The 20,346-nt window shown below is 39.0% G+C and overlaps 2 protein-coding genes across 2 annotated transcripts; one reads left to right on the top strand and one right to left on the bottom strand.

Annotated features, from left to right (window-relative positions):
- The first annotated feature begins 14,502 nt into the window (after positions 1–14,502).
- Positions 14,503–15,929, top strand: LOC122665581 (stearoyl-[acyl-carrier-protein] 9-desaturase 6, chloroplastic-like). Its single transcript, XM_043861738.1, has 2 exons — positions 14,503–15,151; positions 15,314–15,929. The coding sequence occupies exons 1-2, from the start codon at positions 14,528–14,530 to the stop codon at positions 15,878–15,880; spliced, it is 1,191 nt and encodes a 396-aa protein (XP_043717673.1). The 5' UTR covers positions 14,503–14,527; the 3' UTR covers positions 15,881–15,929.
- Positions 15,930–16,999: 1,070 nt separating this feature from the next.
- Positions 17,000–17,828, bottom strand: LOC122638896 (pentatricopeptide repeat-containing protein At3g46790, chloroplastic-like). The gene is made up of 3 exons (XM_043831750.1): positions 17,732–17,828; positions 17,180–17,633; positions 17,000–17,018 (listed from the first exon to the last, which is right to left on the bottom strand). Exons 1-3 carry the CDS (start codon positions 17,826–17,828, stop codon positions 17,000–17,002), a joined length of 570 nt encoding a protein of 189 aa, XP_043687685.1.
- Positions 17,829–20,346: the final 2,518 nt, after the last annotated feature.

Below are 20,346 nucleotides of genomic sequence, written 5' to 3'. Positions count from 1 at the left end.
ATATTATCTTAATTTCCTCCCAAAGGAAAATGAAAAGGAATTTTGAAGCTTTATTATAACTCTGTAAGATGTTATAGAAAGACCTTCGTTAAATCTCTGTTACTCAGAGTGATTTACAGAGAGATCGATCGGGTGCGACTCTTGTGTACGAGGCTGGGGGAGGAGGAGGAGGCTTGAGATGGCCAAATGGGGAGGAAGAATCATCTATTTATAGGAGCTCGTTGTGATATTCAACTACGAACTTACAATTAATTTCAGTTCTACCACTTGAACCGACGATGTTGTATACCACTCTACTTCCTATACTACCCTGGTGTGTGAAAGATTTTTCTTTTTTAATTTTAATGGGGGATATTTTCATACGACCGTGTAAGCATGCACGGTCTGCCCCCTCGGATCGTGATCCTTTACTGCACGCTGCCCGTAACACGGCCATAGCAGCACACATACAAGGCATGGTGCAATGACCCGCCTTACCCCCGCACGGGCAAGGCGATCAGGATCGTTATTGCCCCCAGTACTGGGGGTGTTGTGCGCATCGTGCAGCACAACATCGCCCACATGTGCACGGTGGGGCCCACTGTGCACACATGGGTGGTGCTACACCACACGATGCGCACAACACCGCCCCCAATACTGGGGGCGATAATTTTTCCCTTGTGTGTGCGCTGCTATAGCCGCTACAGGCAGGCAGGCCGTAGACGATCTGGATTTCTGTCCCCCTCTCACAAAGAATTGAAAAAGTCATAAGTCCTCACTCTTTAATTAATGGCTTGAAACTCCCACCCTCTCACATACACAGACTTTCCCCTTAATTTTATGTTCAGTTCAGTACGTTTCTTTGGATACATGAATTTTTAATTCAAAGGAATTTGTCATGGTGAACATGTGATAAAATAAAATAGAAAACAGGGCTCATGTTCTCTATGCCGCAATGCAGGCTGTGCCCAGACATATGGGCTTGTCACACAAGGGGGCAAGGTGGTCATTGCACCCACCCCCATGTGTCTGGGTGCAACTTGTGCCCCCGACACAAAAAACATTCTCTCTAGAAAAACTTTAAAAACATTATTGAGGGTTTGTGGACCACTAAAAGGATTAAAAAAAAAGAGGCAAATCCAGCTCCCACAAAATTCGCAGAGAGATTGTTTGTAGACTCAATCCCATGATCACTTGATCACAATGGAGCAATCTTTACCATTGCACCAATAAAATTGCATACATATATTTTAGAAATAAGCTCATTGTAAGAGAGGGTACATGATCAAATGGTATTCTAGACCATTTCTTACATATTCAATGGTTAATATCACAAAATCACAAGAGGGTTGATGGCTTGTATTCTATGGACTATATTGTGAGCTTCTTATTTTGTTTTCCCTTTAAATTGTTGTAATGATCGAGGGGTTATCTCGAGGATTGAGATATCGGTATAAGTCTCTATCGATGCCGATCCTGATTGATTGATATCGACTTTAATCGCATATTTTTACCCCTACTCTTCATTAAAAATTAGGTTTTTTTATGATATTACCCTTGATCCGATACTAATCCCCAATCCAAGATCGCCCACATATCGGTATAGGTCTTGATTGAATACTAATACGATCCGGCCAATCTGATAATAATACCTCATTCCATGGGTTATTAAAAATTCTTTGTAAATACAGAGAGACCGGAGGAAAAAAACTTGTAACTCTTTCTCCATTGCTACTGAAACGTCTCTCATCCCGTGAATATTGACATCTTTCGAACAACGTATACCCTTTGTCCATTGTTTCTACACTTTCTATACGGTAAAATTACCTATACTTGCCTAGAAAACTCTTTAAATAATCTGTCCATAGATACTTTTGTCATAGTATAAGAGATTGGCTTTATGGTCACCCACATATCCCTGTTGATGGCAATGTTGAATGTGGGGTTCGATCTTCCATGCAACCTTTATGTATTAGTTCTTTTCTTGTTTGTGCCAGGATGAAGGTTGAATTTCAATTTTACACTTTATTATGTTTCTGCTTCAATAGCTGGGACCACAGTTGTTTTTTTTTCTGTATGTGAGTAATCGAAAATTTGATTACACAAAATATAAGCAAAATGATTTACGGACAACCCTGTAGCGAGATCCTCGTGCGCTAAGTACTCCTTTTTTTTATCCACTAATATAAATAACCAAAAAAGTTCAAATAATCCGGGAAGATTACTACGAATCTATTTGTTTTTCTTTATATACTAATTTCTCCCAAAGAAAATTCAGAATTGCTTGTTTCAAATAAAAGAAAATAAAAGAAACAATGGAACAGGATCACCAGGGTATTACAAAATTAATTGATTTTTTCTGAAACCATAACTAGGTTCACAATCCATTTTCCTACACTTGCTTCATATCCTATCCAACATGAGTCTGATTTGGAACCAATTGCACTTTTTATGAAAACTAAAGGGGCATTAATTGGCAGAAACTTGATAAACATTTCGAACCAAATTTAACCAGGATCTTTTTTTAATAACCATGTTTCCTCTGCATAATGAGTGCCGTCTTTTCTGAACAGTGATTTGATATCCTTAGTGAATTTTTTATTTATTTATTTTTTGGGTAGAAATATCCTCAGTGAAATTTTAATCTCGCAATATTCTCCTTGTAAAATATTCAACTTAATTAGGATGTGAGTGGTCCTATGATTTCTATTAGGTTTTTGCTTCTAGGTAATCAACAAGATATAAGCAAAATGATTTACAATATCGTAGTGGCGTGAGCTTCGTACATTGGATACGTCTTTTTTATCCATTGATGTTAACAATTAATAGACATTGAATAATTTGGAAAGACTACTGTTAATCTTGTTTTGTATACAAAAATATAGTACCATTTTTCAGTTTTCAGTACTGATGAGGCATAAAACACCCCACCTATCAGAGGCTGCCACGTGGTCGACCCGATCTCGGGCCGGGAATCGATTTGGGCCGAGCAGGAGATTGGGCCGACCCCATCTCCGATAAGTCAGCTGACAAGGCCAGATTTGAGCGAGCTAACCGGTGGCTGAGGCCGAGCTCATACTCCTAGCCGAGATCATGGCCGAGACCAACCTCTCGGGCCGACCTCCCTTGCCGACCTCCGAGGCCGAGCCCTCCTCCATTGAAGCTCCCATAGCACCCCACCGGGGATCTCCGGGCCACGTCAGCACATCCCGAGAATCACGGGATAGGGATCGAGCCATGATCCCAGCGCAATACGGAATCGCACTCTACATGGACTCTTACCTTAATAAGAGTCCGACCCCGAAAATAACTCTCCACTCCGCTCTACGTGAGAGAACCTTCCGAAAGAAGGACTCCTACCATACTAGGACTCTTCCAACCGTCTCATCTCCTCCTCACACTATAAATACCCAGGTATGGAGCACAATTCCTCATCTTGCTTTTTACTACGCAGTTACGCTGTCGCGTTGGAGACCTGACTTGAGCATCGGAGAGTCCTAGGCCGGAGCCACACCGGCCCTCTTGTGCTCATTGCTTGGTTTTTGCAGGCTCATCTACGAGCGAACCAAGCACCGGAGGTTTTCACGCGCAACAAGTACAAAATAACGACATAAAGTCAGAGTCTTGAAACATCGTTATAAGATTTCATTTCTACGTACACCTTCTACATGGATTGTGGAAATGCGTCAGTCTCCATCCATGAGTGATTCACGTTGATCTCAATAATACTAAAAAAAAAAAATACATGATAAATTTACCTATGCTTATGTAGAAAACTCTTTAGACATACTCGATCGTCCTGAGATACTTTTTCATAATACAAGAGATTGGGTGTGTGATCACCCACATATCCCTCGTAGAATAACAACTCTTTTTCTTTGTGTCACGTGAAAAGATGATATAATAGTTTTAAATGGTGAATATTAAAGAAATGGTCTGAATTGATTGCGTGCCACATTTTTGGTAGGCTTTCATGCACGTCCTATTAATAATTTACATGCATTCTCTTGATAGTTTTATTTTATTTTAATTTATCGCATAGCCAACTCATTAAGACTGAAACTTTAAATCTCTTGTTTTGAACCATCCACTTACATAGTATGTCAATCTTTGGTAATATCGAACAAGACGACTTATTAATTACCAAAAACAAAAAAAAAGATAACCAAGACGACTTATTTGATTGGATCGAGTAGTTCGTTCGAGTGATGATGGAAAACGGTACAATTTTTAAAAGAAAAGTCCATAAGGACTTGCTTGGCCAACAGATGAAGAACAAAGCCATTAATTATTGTTAGAATCATGAAACCGGAGAAAATTAATAGAACCGGCAGCATATATGCATCTGTCACAAAGCTCAAGAAGTCCACCTCTTAATACAATATTGACTGAGTAGGTAAAACCCTAAAAAGACAAGACTATATACTTTGTTTGAAGGCAAAGTCCACTTAATTGGTCTTCTTTGAGGGCTGGAAGACAAACGATCGTGTGCGATATGAGAGAAAATATTAAAATTTCGAGGACTTCCATGTTCCTGTAAACTGCAACTCAATTACAAATAAGAAGATCGATCAAACCCTAATCAAGATGATTCAGTCAATTGCATGTGAGATTGGATCAGTTTCCACTCCTTGATTTTAGATACCAATTATCCATATCTTGTGTTTATCATGTTTTCTATTAGTGTTATGTATTGTAATTTTCTTTGTTTGGCGTTGGACACGCATGAATAAATAGTCTTTTTTTTTTATAAAAAAAAAAAAATAAAACCTAAAAATTTAAAATTATAGATTTCAAATATGATTTTATTCTATAAAAATTATGTTAGAGGATTGAGTCTTTTCTAATAAACACCTAAATAAACAATAAGTATAACAATTGGAAGATTTGTTTGAATGGTCAACAAACAAGCTTTGTAGGCAAAAACATGATTTTTTGGGTATGTCATTTGGAGACACCCCTTAATGGTGTCTCTTTCTTTCTTCTATAAAGAGAGGAGGTCTTGCCCATTTCTCTAACATTTTTTAGAAGCAATCCCAAATATTGTTTTCTTCTCCATCATAGTCTGGCAGTGTCAATGATTTAGTGAGTATAACTTTCGAAAACTCTACGTAATCACATTTAGGAGCACATCCATCTTATGTGATTAGAGGATTGTTTTATCTTGAAGGTATAACGCATGATCATCCCAAATTGCAATAATTAAGGCACTTAAAACCTTAAACATAGTATCGTTTGATTCAACTTAACTCTATTGTCTCCTAATATTCTCTTCTATTCCAATGATACAAGAAGACATAAATTGGTGCTATTAATTTCTACTCCAACTTTTACAAAGATATTATGGGAACATACAAACTCTCATACAAAATAAATTCTGCTCTCCCTTGTATTATATTTCTGAATGATGTTATGGTTTTTAAATAACGTCGACACAAAGTATTATAACGAAAAACCGTTAAGGATATATCGACACTAAAGGGTTTCTCTTTCTCATTGGACGAAGGTTACTTGTTTTCGCATGGGAGAGAGACAAAGGGTCCCAAGTGTAGTAAATGTAATGTGAAAAAAAAAAAAAAAAAAAAAAAGTCAGGAAATGGGATTTTTGGATTATCCATTGACTTCAAACAAAGAAACGAGGAACAATAATTAAAAACAAAACAAACAAAATAGAGTGAGTCCAATCGATATGATCTCCAGGCACTTTGAGGGGAGAAAAGGGCGTGTTAGTTTTTGAGCAGCCATTGAAAAGGTTACAGCTCAATTGATGTGACCCACCTACTCTATTCTTTTTCTTCCCTGACATTTCACTTTTTAATTGAAAGTTTCAAAATATGGAATGGGCATATACTATTATAGCCAGTCTCCGTGTGGAAAGAGAGTGTTCTCCCGTATATAACAAAAAATGAATAGAAACAAGGAAGGAGGGAGCAGTCAATGATGGTGGGCTAGCTACAAGCCTACTATATACCTACCTAGGTGAAGGAAGACTACAACCCTACTATTTGGGTGAGAGGAAGAAACAGAGGCATTAGGGTAAATGACATGCATCAATCAATTTTACTGGGTGAGGACCACCCTTTACGATACACGATACTGGTTAATCGGGCCGGGTAGAAAACTAGAGAAGATAATTTTCCTGTATCACAAAGATAGAATCGATCTTTATCATCTTCAGTTTCCAGTTCGGCTCGGTTCTCTAATTCCTCTTACAATGGAAAAGTGGAATGATCACTCTACCCTTGTTCGAACACTCTATTTGAGTGGGATCTATCACCCCGTTATTAGAAGAATTAGAAAATTGAGCCGGACAAGGAACTAGAGATGATAATTTTTCCAATTAAAACAGGACCTAGCAGGCTAGCATTCTGAAAAATTATCTACTCCATTCTTGCCTGGTCCGATGCCCCAAGTCCCTCTAATAAGGTGGATCCCACTCGGGTGGTGTGTTTAGTAGGGGTATAGTGGTCATTTCCACCCCCTATTAGAGGGACTTGATTGCTTCACGCTCTTATCAATGAATTTGTTCTTTACCAAAAAAAACTATTGATAGTTAGTTAACCGATATTTCTTTCTACGAATGATTTATTTGGTTGGTGTTTTTGGTTTTACAATCGTTCAACCTTTAAGGTGGGTATATTTGGTCTTTTCGACCATTGGATGAAACCCACAAATCACCTTTAAAATTAACCAAGCTAACAACTTATAAGCCTATATTAACTAAATTTAGAGACATAAAAAATTATAGGGAAATTTACGAAACACCCCCTGAAAATGGGTCAAAACACAGATCATCCCTCGAAATTTGAAAATACTCAGATCACCCCCTCTACACTAACGGTGTTAGTCTGCTGTTAGTTATTGATGTAAAAGGACTATTTTACCCTTGTATTAAATCATTAGAATTAAATTTACAATACTACCCTTTCCTTCATCTTCAACCTAAAATACCACATTGCCTCTGCTTCGCTCAGGCAGCACCGCCGCTGCCGCCTCTGCTTCCTCACACCTGCAACTCAATCCCGGCAGCCACCGGTCTGAATCAAGAATAGTAAGAAGCAGTTGAGGAATGATACAAGACTTGGGATAGGTTCGGATGTCGAATCGGAGGGTGAAGGTGGAGCACATGCATATGATGATGAAGAATCTGAGAAAGTGGGAGAGGAAGAAGAAGCAGTCGAACAAGCAGAGGAGGGAGAAGGGGAATTTCCAGCGTGGTTGTAGGATTCTTTCCAATGGAAACCCTCTTTCGATTCAATTTATAAAACTCATTACAAATCAGAAATCAAGTTTTATTTCAACTGAAACCTGAAACCTAAGAGATCTAAGTGTTACGAATCTACCTAAAAGCTTAGATCGAGTTTTATAAATTGAATCGAAAACCTGAAACCTTTGTAATCGAGTTTTATAAATTTCTCTTAGGGATGGGCAATAACAATATCATAAATCAAGTTTTATTTCAAGGAAATATGACTAAAACTAGTTATAGCGGTAGGTTTAGATTCAGATTTGAAAGTGGTTTTGAAACCCACTATTCCAGCCAGCTTTGGAGCTTAGGTTCAGCAGGATGGGTTGCCCAAAGGTAAGGCCGCAACCCCCTAAATTTGAGTAGAAACGGAGGATCAAGGGAGATTGATCCAACTTTGTGGCTGTCGGTGTTACGTGGAAATCAAAGTAACAGTGTAGGTTTAATAGAAACAGAAATAAAAAAGAGAAAAGGGAAGATGAAGAAATAAAGAGAACAGAAGAGAAACGTTAACTGGGATGGGAGAGAGAATATTAGAGAGGAGATAGAGAAGAGGAACGGAGAGTATGCTCCCACCGGTGCAATCGATCAGGAACGGAGACAGAGAAGATGAAAGGAGCAGGGGTAATATTGAGATTTGGCTGTACAGGATTTTCCCTTCAAGCTGGTTCGTTGAATCTTCACCTTTCTCCACGAGGTACGCCGACAGCGGCAGCGGCGGCGGCGGCGGCGGTGCTGCAAACAGAGTTGTAAGAAAAGGGTGGAGTATTTTAGGTTGAAGATGAAGGAAGGGTAGTATTGTAAATTTAATTGTACATGTTAAGTTTTTAGATCTAAGGGTAAAATAGTAATTTACTCTTCTCAAGGGTAGTTTAGGGTGTTTAAAAAATTTAACTAGCTGATTTCATCAATTAACTAACGGTAGGGTCTAATTTGAGTATAGGGCTCTAATGCAGGGGGTGATCTGATTATTCTCAAATTTTAGGAGGTGATCCGATTTTCGACCCAAGGGGGTGTTTCATAAATTTCCCAAAATTATACTTGGAAAGAATATAGAAAATACGAACGTTAACACCGTATGGGTCCTACCAGTTAAGAGCTTAAATTGACTCAATAAATGGGCCTGATTATAGACTTAACAATAGTTGGGTCATGGCTTGGTTGTGGGTTTTATCATTACTTGGGCTTATTGGAAAGCGTCAGCCCATCTTTGGGATTAATGTAGTGATTCTATTTTAGTTTTTGAGTCAAATTATTTTTAGAGCTCAATTTTTGAATTGTTTCTTTGAGCATGATACATGACTGATGATCATATTGAATGTTCTACGTTTGGACTAGAAACTCGGTTGTGGCTGAATTGTTTGGATTTAGTAACTCGGTTGTGGCTAAAATTAGACGGCACTTGATGGTAGTTCAAGCAATGTAATATTATTACTTGATTGTCTCTTCAAGTGGGCCAATTTGTTAGGCCACATGCCCTAATTTACTCCAATGATAGTTGTGTGATGCAATGGTTTTATCCATTGTTTCAAATATTATTTTTATGGTAAAGAGAATGCAATTTAGGCGTGTGCGGTACGCTGCCCCTGTGCCGAGACACAAGGATGAGCAAAATTATCGCCATACCCCTGAAAAAGTTCCCTTTTCTATGGGGGTGCGGTGGCTATTTTGCCGGTCACTATGTCTGGGCGTAAGGGCAGCACATCGTACATACCCAGGTAGCATTTTTTCTAAAATGATTTTAGAAAAGATATCTAAAACAATTTATATATTATTAAAACCTAAGTCGGTACCTCTGTATAAAGGCCAGGACTAAAGATCATTAAAGTGTCTTTATCTGGTTTCTGCCTTTCAATCCTTTCAATCCCTACCCAAATCATGGCATGAGTATACTATAAATCTTTGCATTCTGGGGCAACATATCCATACAAAGGTTTGGGGTCCACATATATCGTGCATGATAGATCTGATCCATGCATAATATCTTGAAAAGTAGATAAAATTTATGATTGCTATTTAGTATCGGCAATAAATCTGAAAAATTATCTTAAAAGGCTGAAATTTAAATATTTATTTCGAAGTAAGGAACCTTTTTAGGTGTTGGATATTGAATGCCCACTTAGATTCTCAAGCATCAAGAGGTTTCAACCAATGAGGGGACAACCCCCTATCTTCAAGTGAATAATTTTGGCATACTGTTCTGGAAGTGTAAGGCTTAACAAAGCAATAATGACTTCAAATTCTGATAAAGACTACAACTCATCAATAAAGAAAGCAATATCAGTATTTCCTTCAGCCTGGATCTGATCTGTGGACAAGATCAAACCAACATTCACTCATAGATAATGTACAATTCAAAGAAATTCTCAAAAAGAATTGGAGGTAAAAAATAAAAAAAAAAAAGTTCCTAAATACAAACTTCAATCCAAGGCCAAAACCTTTTAGTTTAATCTCTTCTTGATGCTTGATATGATTATCTGCTGATTTGAGAATCAAGTACAGAGATTCAACAATTAAGGAACAGAACATAAGATAAACATTAGGATGGTGACCTGAAAAAAACTTACCTGTCGAAATATATAATTCTTAAATGAATGGTATCAAAATGAACCATTTGGATCTTCCATTAGCTAAATGGATGTATAATTCTTACACAATCGGATCTGTCCTTGAATATGAGTGAATGTATAATTCTTAAACAAAATCATCTGTTCTTGAAGCTCTATGAATGTATCATTCTTAATATAACATTAATTCTGAGTACTTTCTTCATTCAATGTTGGTTTTTTCTTCTTCTAATATACACTGATAACATCATAACAAATCTGAACCTTAAGCTCTAAAGTTAGAACTAATCTCCCAATAGGAGAGAAAAAAGTAGGGGGTTTGATGGAGCAGATTATGGAGACTTGTTGAAAAATTCAGATTAAAGAAAGAATATAAATTCTGTAACCTTAGAACAGAGTATTAACTAGACAAACTAGCCCAATTTTATGTGGATAAAATATTCAGATTACACGGGGTACTCGTTACCATAGTATCAGCTACATATCCTAGATTCACTACGTAATTCTGGCAGAGTTTGCAGAGGGCTATGGGTACTCAATTGAATTTTAGTACAACTTTCCATCCATAGACAAATGGTCCGATAAAGAAGACCATCCAAACTTCTGTATAACTTTCCATCCACGGACAAATGGTCAGACAGAGAAGACCATCCACACTTTATAGGACATGATGAGGGCAGGTACTATTGACCTCAAGCACAGTTGGGATGAGCACTTGCATGGCACCCTATGAGGCACTTTACGATAGAAAATGCAGATCCCCAGTGCGTTGGGATGAGGTAGGAGAGAAGACATTGTTGGTGCCTGAGATCATTCAGAGGACCTGTGATGGGGTCAAGTTGATTCAGAAGAGAATCACGACAACTCAGAGCCGACAGAAGAGCTATGCTGACATCTGGAGGAAAGTGCTAAACTTTGCAGAGGGTGATATAGTTTTCCTCAAGGTGGCTCTTATTCAGGAGTGATGAGGTTTTGGAAAAAGGGTAAGTTGAACCCTAGTTATGTGGGGTCATTTAAGATTCTTGATAGAGTTTCTTTAAAATCAACGACGAATTTGGATTTGATGAAAATGAATGGCAGCCACTACCCCTGTTTATGGATGTGGAGGTCCCCTTCAAGCGTGTGTGACCTCACAATGAATGGTCAAGATTCAATCTCCCTTGTTGATTCCAAATTCATTAATCTTGGCTTTCCCTGCGTATGGGTGGGTGTGTCTCTATGAAAACACACGACCCATATGAAAGGGTATGTATCTTAAGGCAATGAATTTACCAATTCGTATTGGGCCTAAATGGTAAGCCTGTGACTTAGAAACAAATGGGCCTAAAATATTTAGAGTCTTTTTGCAAAAAGTATAATGGACTTAGACTCAAGCCCATTTAACCACACTGGTCACGCTTGATGTGCGCATAGTAGAAAGCATCTTGGATCCACTTCCGAACATCTGCAAGAACTAAGCAGTGGTACTCTCCAATATAGTTCTTGTCTCTTCTTATAATTCCTATAAACACATTTATACTAACCAAAGTGTTTTTTCACTTTCCATGTGAGACTAAGGAATTACAAAACCCCTTTTGTTTTAGACAAGGAAAAGCTTATGTAGATAAGACCTAAAGACAACAACAAAAAAAAAAATTTATATATTTGTCATGTGACAATAATCGTTGGTTAAGTACAATGTTGAGGTGTTTAGCCCGTGCGCCCAGACACAAAATGGGACAAAAATGCTGAAATTTCAAAACGACAAATGTATAGATGATGTAATCCAGGAAGAAGAAAAAAAATTCCAATGACACAAATTAATCTGTTATTGAATGGGAATAGGGCACATGTTCTTTACATCATCTAAATGCATACAGCGGTCAACTTTGGCTCAAAATGTCTTTTCATTCCATTTAATTAAACAACGGTCAACTTTGTCTTAAAATATGACATATAAAATAGCTCATCACTTGGGCCCAAGTTATGATTCAAACCTTTCCAAGTCATTTTTCACCTAAAATTTAGTCCATTAGGGGTGATCCATAAGGGACCTGGCTCTCCTCCAGCCATGGCGGGAGCTGGAGGGTCTAGCACTCGAACCCCCACTCCCCCTCCCCTCCCAAAAAAAAAAAAAGGGGTTGGTCATTTCACAGGTGAGGCCCACTTAGAACCCACCCCTATTTTGGTTAGGCTAGTTGGACCTTCATAATTGGAGGAAATCTTTTTCCATCCATAAGGGGCCCTTTTGGGACAGATCCACAAGGGGTCAAGAGAGGCCTTCAAAGGACCAACATTGATTCCAAAAAAGACATGATTTGCTGCCAAAGATAGGAGAGTTGGGGTCTCTAACTCAAGAGCAACATACCCCAGACACCACTACAACCAACAGTCCCAACCATTGGTCCAAGTCCGATGTCCCTAACCTTTTCAAGTCATTAGCCATTGATACTTTGGGCCCAAGATAACCTATCACAAGGATTTTACATTTTCGAATTCCATAATTTCTTACAAATTTTTATTTTATTTTATGGTAAAAGGGTGGCAACCAGCAATTGGGCACATTGCTGGGGTGTCAGCATGTGTCATCTTCTCTTTTTTAATTTGAAAAAGACTCATTAATTCGACTTCTTGATCGAACCCTGTGATTGGTGTATATCGTCAGTTTACCAAAAACTGGTGACATGTCCAACCCACTTTTTTATTTTATTATTATTATTATTTATTTTTAATTTCACATGCATCGAATAGGACCATCCGAAGCCTCTACATGATCGAAGAAGAAAAAGAAGATACTAGATGCCCTCTCAAGTCTCATCTGAGTTCCATTCAGAGCCCACCGTCGGATCCATCTGATGATTCGACGGTGAAGATATTTTTTTTCATTTTCTAAACAAACACAGCCTCGTACATTTTGAAAGAGAATGAAGGGCTCTATTGTTTATTGATTAGGGAATGAAACAAGGAGAAATATTATAATTTGAGCATCCGGTCAATTTCTCTGACTAATTAAGTTAAAGAATCAAAGTCTTCTTGTTCGATATTACCAACGAGGCAACGATTGATATACTTAAGTTGGAATTAGACGTTCCACCCCCAGGGGAAAAAAAAAAACAAGTTGGAATTACATGTAAGTGGATGTTTTCTAACACACACACTTAAGACCCAAACTTAATTGTGCCATGTGGTTTGTTTGGATGGTGCTGAATTTTAGTGATATTAAGGGTTGACGTTTTGTATTTTGTAGTTTTGATTGTGAGCTGTTTTCAAAGAGCCATTAAAAATTCGTACAGCTTGAGGCCCAGAGCTGGCGCAGGCCACGCTGAGTTTGGGGGTCTTGCGGGGGTTTGGGGCAGCCGGCCGGGAGCCCCAAGGAAAAATTTTAAGGATCTACATGGAGTTAAATTTGGAAAATTATATCTCTTTGTATTTTCTGTAAATTGATAGTGATGTGAGTTATTAAGGTTATTGGAAATTCTTTGTAAATACAAAGAGGATTGCGGAAGGGAGCTTGTAATCCTTTCTTCATTGCCAATGAAACTGCTCATCGCTTCGTTAACTTAAGTAATTTGTCAAACAATGTATATCCCGCTACTTTTGATGCTTTCACGTGTACTCTCATTAACCCCTCCACTGGCGCAAATGCATTGTTACCTTTCAGAAAACCCTCTCCCTCAAATAAAAGAAGATTACCAAAAGAGTGCATTTATGTAGTATGGAAATATAGAATTTAGCATGGTTAATTAACCATTCCTTATATATTAATCAATCAAAATTACTCTGCCATCCTTCAATGTGAGGGGGGAAAAAAAAAGTTTCAGCCTAATAGGGAAGCTCTGAGTGTAACCATGTAGCCAATCTCTTATAGGCATAATTTATCTATATAACAACAATAATAAATATTCTTATCCCAACTAAATGGAATCGCCTATATGAATCCTTGCAAAGACAACATGATAATAATAATAAGGGTGATTGTTCTCTACCTTGGACCTTGGAGCGCAGGCTCCGCCTTGACACATGGGATGGTCATTTCGGCCATTTAAGGGGGCGGAGAGGTTGCTTTGCCCACCCCCATGTGTCTAGACGCATCCTTCGCTACGATAAGAGAACATTTGGCCTAATAATAATAATAAAAAGAAAAGAACACAACAACGCAAACAACAGACTTATCATAACTACATGGTGTCGTCTATATGAACCTCCGTATCATACTTGAAACAACATCTAAGTTATGCATGTCTTTCTTGACCACTTCGATCTCCTAAGTTTTATTGCATTTAATCTAAATCAAGTAATAAAATTCACAAGTTTCTACCAAAAAACAAAAAAAAAAATTCTAAATCAAGTACTAAAAACAATGATGGACAAACCTAAAATGATTATAGCTTATAGCTTACGAAATCCATCCCTCTCCCTTAACTGATTAACTAACATTCAACTAACATTCAAATATACTAGTGTGACCGAAAACCCTCAGCTCTCTGATATCCACGGGGAGGATTGATGCAGTCCAAATGGGGCAACTAGGACGACTGACTTTATTGCTAAACCAAAGCAAACCCACAGGAAGTTAAAACTTCTAAACCAGAGCAGACCCACAGGAACCCTCTCTCTCTCTCTCTCTCTCTCTCTCTCTCTCTCTCTCTCTCTCTCTTAAAAACTCATATAAATAGAGGAGATCCTGCCATCACAATCACAACCCAAGTTCAGTAGTGCAATCGAGAATTCGGAAGGCGAAGACTGGAGAGAAAATATGCAGGGATCACAGATGCTGTGCCACCAACAGCACCTCTTATTTCCCGGAAGCACCGGGAATATGAAACATCACAATGTCAGAGCTAAAATCCCGGCAACCGGCACCATCAGAGTCCGGCGACAAACAATCTCTTCAGTAGCGGCGGCGCCACATAAGCCTGATCAGGTTACGCACTCAATGCCACCACAGAAGGCGGAGGTATTCAAGTCGCTCAACGGGTGGGCCACGGAAACGCTCCTCCCGTTTCTGAAGCCAGTGGAGCAAATCTGGCAGCCGCACGATTTCTTGCCGGACTCGTCCTTGTCGTCGGATGAGTTCGAAGAGCAAGTGAGGGAGCTACGGAAGCGAACGTCTGAATTGCCGGACGAGTACTTGGTAGTGTTGGTGGGTGACATGATCACGGAAGAGGCACTGCCCACGTACCAATCCATGATTAACCGGCTTGATGGGGTCAAAGACGAGACCGGATCCAGCCCTGACCCATGGTCCGTCTGGACTCGTAGTTGGACCGCCGAAGAGTGCAGGCACGGCGATCTGCTCAAGACCTACCTCTTCCTCTCCGGTCGCGTCAATATGCTTTCGATCGAGCGCACCATTCAATACCTCATCGGTGCTGGCATGGTAAGTTAGGATTTAACACTAGTTCCGATGTTGCTGACTCAGTGAGTCAAGTAATCCCCCAGAGACATTCAGGGTTTTTGAATTTTTTGTGCATCGTATCGTCACTGTCATCATAGTATTTTCTTTTGACAAGCTTGCATGGCAATTTGGCAAATCATGTAGGTACCGGGTTTAGAGAACAACCCATATTTGGGATTCGTGTACACGTCATTCCAAGAGCGAGCCACGTTCGTATCGCACGGCAACACGGCCCGCTTGGCAAAGGAACGTGGGGATACCGTGTTGGCACGTATCTGCGGCACGATTGCATCGGACGAGAAGCGACACGAGAACGCTTACATCAAGATAGTGGAAAAGTTGCTGGAGGTGGACCCCTCAGATGCCATGTTGGGAATCGCAGATATGATGCAGAAGAAGATTACGATGCCGGCACATCTGATGTACGATGGGAAGGAGCCGCGTCTTTTTGACCACTTCTCCGCCGTTGCACAGAGGATCGGTGTATACACAGCTGGGGATTACGCAGACATATTGGAATTCCTGGTTGGGAGGTGGAAGCTAGAGAAGCTAGAGGGCCTGAACAGTGAGGCGTGTAAGGCTCAGGATTTCGTGTGTGGGTTGGCACCCAGGTACCGGAAGCTGCAGGAAAGAGCCCAGGAGCGAGCTCGGAAGATGGATCCGCAGACTGCGCGCTTCTCCTGGATCTTTGACAAGGAGATCACTTTGTAGTTTCTCTACCTTTCCAACTCTAGTCAGGAAAGAATGAAAGGCCTAATTGTCTTAAGAGAAAAGGAAACCAAGAAGAGAGAGAGAGAGAGAGAGAGAGTGAAACTTATAGTATTAAGAAGAGCGAGAGACAGAGAGAGAAACTAATAGTATTCAGAAGAAAGAGAGACTAATAGTAATAAGAAGACAGTAGATATATATATTCAGTACACGTAAAGAGAGTGAGAGTGTGTGTGTGTGTCTTGTAAATTCTGCTGGGAATAATAGGGCCATAAAAGGCCAATATTGCTTCTCTTGTCTCCCCCCACCACCCAAAAAAATAAAATAAAATAAAATTTTTATGTTTAGAATTTGCAGCTCTCCATCACTCAATACAATTATAGTCTTTAAATTGGTTTCTCCGACCCTATGTTTAAGATCTTTTTGATAGTTTAAGGAATCACAGACATGTTTAATTGCATCTTCAAGGTCTCAATTCAAAAACCCAAGAATTCTGTTTTACAAAAAACACAATTAATCTAAGAGAATTTGGGGGGCGCCAAGGTTCCCCACTCTGTTTTAGAGGAAAATGGTGAAAATTGCTGGGAAAGTGGGATGGAGGAAAAACAAAAAGAAAAGAAGACAATGGATACAAGTGCACCACACAGAATCTGTCAGAACACACAAGCGAATCCTGCTTAATGCCTCATTTCTGATGATGTCCATTAGAATTAGGTCGATTCTGGCTCTAGAATGCATTCTAAAGCAAAAATAAAAATGTAAAGAATCGAGTTTCAGAATGTTTTTTAGACCCAAAATCCAAAATATAATATTCATCAATGCAATTCGTGCAGTCAGTGATTGAGTCATGCTAAAAACAGCAAATCCATTCATTCAAACTTCTAGTCTTGCTAGTAGTCTTATGTCCTTTCAAAATCTTCACACTGAGTAGCCTCAACCACCAAACAAATTCATTGACTTTCCAAGATGACAAAACTCCAGAAGTAAAGCCCTTGGTACTGTTTGTATCTTCTGTCATTATCAGTCTGAATTGTAGTTTTTCAATAGATAGGTTGGAAGTTTCTATTTATCTATTAAACTTTGATTAGTATATACCCTCGTCCAAATTCATCTGTTCATGCATCATGCAACTGAAGCTTTCCTAATCCAAATTAGCAGAGCAACCATCCATAACCATCAGGCAACATCACTGTCTAATGTTTCACAGATCATCTTTGCCTGTGGGTCTGATATGTCACCTTGGTAGAATCTATGAACTTTATTTTAATGGTAATCCAGCTACAGCCAGGTGTTTTAACTAACCTTAGTTCTCTCATCCTTGATCTTATCCGTAGAACTCCATCCAGTCGATCAACAGAATCATAGATACCACACAATGCAACGTAATTAATAGGATTTTTAGGCTCCAATTCAAAAAGCCGATAAGCAGCAATTTCTCCCATGTCCACATTATTATGCATCCTGCAAGCACCAAGAAGGGCACCCCAAACACTTGGAGCACGTTGTTCAGGCATTTTGTCGATCAATTCCAGTGCTTCTTTCAGATACCCAAGATGGCCTAAGAAGTCCACCATACAAGCATAATGTCCTACCATGGGTTCCACCCTATAATTTGATCTCATTGATTCAAAAATCCTCCAACCATCATCTACAAGCCCCGAGTGACTGCAACTAGCCAGAACCGTAGTGAATGTTACAGAGTTGGGTTTAATTCCAAAAACTCTCATTTTTTCAAAAAGATTCATAGACTGTTTCCCTTTGCCATGAAAGATATCAATGTGGTCCAGGTAACAAAATTCAAAATCTCGCTTGCTGACAAAAACATTTTCTGAACTGCACTCCACAAGAACTCACACTTCGCATACATATCAATCAAAGAATTCCCAATGACAACATCTCCATTGAAAGCTAGATTCTTAATTATTTGCCCATTTATCTCTTTCCCTTTCATCAGGTCCCCTTCACTCTTTCACGTTGCATTTCCCTGAAACAATCGAACTCTTCTGCCAGATCTCCAGTCCTATCAAATCCTGAAATCATAGAATTCGAGACGACTAAATCCCTGCGAGACATTTTGACGAACAACCGATGGGCATCGATTAGGTTCCCACATTTTGCGTACAAATCCAGTGCAGAACACCCCACAATAAAATTGATCGCATAACCCAAGTTTAAATACCCACGTATGGAGCTCCTTTTCCAAACGAGAATTTCCAAGCCCTGTACAAGCTTTAAGGAAAGAAGAGAGCGTGTAGTGGTTTGGACAGAGACTATCTTAAAACCATTAATAACCTATTCCACACAATCTTTAATATGTAATAGGAATGAAAAAACATCAAATTATGAATTATTTCATAAATCATACGTACATTTAACTTTATTTATTATATCGATTCAAATATTTTTGAGTAACATTTAACAATACAAGCAAACAACTTCCAAGTATCAAGTCACCCTTATCCTTATATGCTCATCCTAATATTGAACGGGTGTCGGGCATTCAAGTTTAAATATTCTTCAAAGAAGGCTGTTGGGCAGCAAATCTCCTCCAAATATAGTTTTTGAACATCAAATTCTAGTGTTCCAAGTTTTTTTGGTATGATTTGGAGTTGTTTTCTTCATAACCTAACGAAACCAGTCGAGTTTACCGAGAATATGTTGAATTTTTTTTATTTTTTGGTAAAAAGAAAAGAAATACTATAATGATAACTTGTAATTCCCAAGGATGTGGAAGAAACCATTTGCACAATCCAAGGATCTGAAATAGGCCAAACAGTCATCCAAGTCAACGACAAGGCTCTCCTCGCCAAGGAGTCAATTAAACATGCTATTGTGCTCTCTTGGAACATAATAGTAAACACAAGCCCTAAAAACAAGAAGATAACTGCAAAATATCTTCCAAAATAGGATTAACCACCATACACCCATGCATGAGATAGTTGATGATGCTCTTGTTATCGAATTCCACTATTATAGCACTAAAACCCATCAAACTAGCCTCCAATAGTGCTGGTCAAATAGACTATGTTTTCCCAACCATTATATCATCAAGCAACACAAGTTAAAAAGCCGCAAGCTAGAAGGCTTGCTTCACAACTAACATGAACATAATCAGAGGTAGAGTCATCCCATCTATGCATATCTAGTACATTTACATCCACCGAATGATGAGTAACCGTGGAGGGGATAGAATTCTATAACTCCTCAAATGCTTTTGTAGCTATCTGAATAACCTCCACAGGACCCCTATCACACGCCCAAAAACATTATCCCACCACGCCAACTAGAGATGCCATAGTATAAAAGAAAGTGACAAAGCCATTACTTGGAGCCAAAATCGATACATGATATTTATTTAACTGACTTTGTGTCATATCAACGAGATACCAAAATTTTGGCCAAAATGTTACACTTATGTTGACTCATACGTGGGACAAAAAAAAAAAAGAGTCCATTAGCAAGAACTCGAACCTTGCCATAAGTAGAAGTTTATAATAGTCTTACTCTTCTTTCATCCTACCGCTGCCCAATGTGGGACTAAGGCACTTGTGAACATGATTCTAAGTATCGGTATCGTATTGCCTATATCGGGCAATACATACCAGTTTTGCTAGTCATCGATATCGATACTGTGCCGATACTGTATCAGTAGCACAGTATGGACAGGGGTAAAATGATAAAAAAAAAAAAAAAAAACTCATTTTTTTAAAAAAATTCAGAAATAATTTTATCCGATACAGCCATTCTAGGCCGATACCATATCAGTATCATATCGATTTTGCATATTACCGATACCCGTTCCAATACCATGTAATAAAACCATGCTTGGGAAACATTAACCCCTTGTATCGTATGGAACCGAGGACTTCACCCAACCTTTGAACACAATAGCATTCGGTGTAGGGATGTAAATGAATAGCCGAAATCCGTTTCCGTATCCGTGTCCGTATCCATTTAGCACTATCCGAATCCGTCCGAAAGCTAAACGGATGCGGATACGGATAGGCTATAGCTATCCGAAAAGCTATATTTACATGTAAACGGATAAAATATCCGATCCGTATCCGTGTCCGTATCTGTTTAGCACTATCCGAATCCGTCCGATAGCTAATCGGATGCGGATGCGGATATAGCACTATCCGAGCCGAATCCGATCCGTTTACATCCCTAATTCGGTGTGAGGACACAGGTACACAGCTCATGCAAAAGCATGTCTCATGTCTCATGTCCCAAGTCCCAAGTCCCAAGTCCCAAGACTCCCAACCCAACTCCACATAGTCATTTGGATGGCAAATTTAAAATTTAGTGTTAAAATGGACAAATTTTCTTTTATTTCTTTTGTCTCTTCTCTTTCGTTCTATTCCTCTTCTTATTAATTTATTCTTTTGCTTTCTTGAGCTTCAATCCTAAGAAAGTGACAAGGCCATTACTTTGAGCCAGCCCATATAAATAATCACATTGGGCTAACG

Source organism: Telopea speciosissima, chromosome 1 (genome assembly GCF_018873765.1).
Source record: "Telopea speciosissima isolate NSW1024214 ecotype Mountain lineage chromosome 1, Tspe_v1, whole genome shotgun sequence".
NCBI lineage: Eukaryota > Viridiplantae > Streptophyta > Magnoliopsida > Proteales > Proteaceae > Telopea > Telopea speciosissima.
The sequence above is the reverse complement of the archived record's forward strand: the minus strand, read 5'-3'. Positions and strand labels throughout refer to the sequence as shown.

Coding starts and splice junctions, on each gene's coding strand:
- LOC122665581 (XM_043861738.1), top strand. CDS start 14,528: ATGCAGGGATCACAGATGCTGTGCCACCAACAGCACCTCTTATTTCCC. Junction 15,152..15,313: donor ACCTCATCGGTGCTGGCATG/GTAAGTTAGGAT, acceptor CAAATCATGTAG/GTACCGGGTTTAGAGAACAA.
- LOC122638896 (XM_043831750.1), bottom strand. CDS start 17,828: ATGAAAGGGAAAGAGATAAATGGGCAAATAATTAAGAATCTAGCTTTC. Junction 17,634..17,731: donor GATTGATATGTATGCGAAGT/GTGAGTTCTTGT, acceptor TTCATGGCAAAG/GGAAACAGTCTATGAATCTT.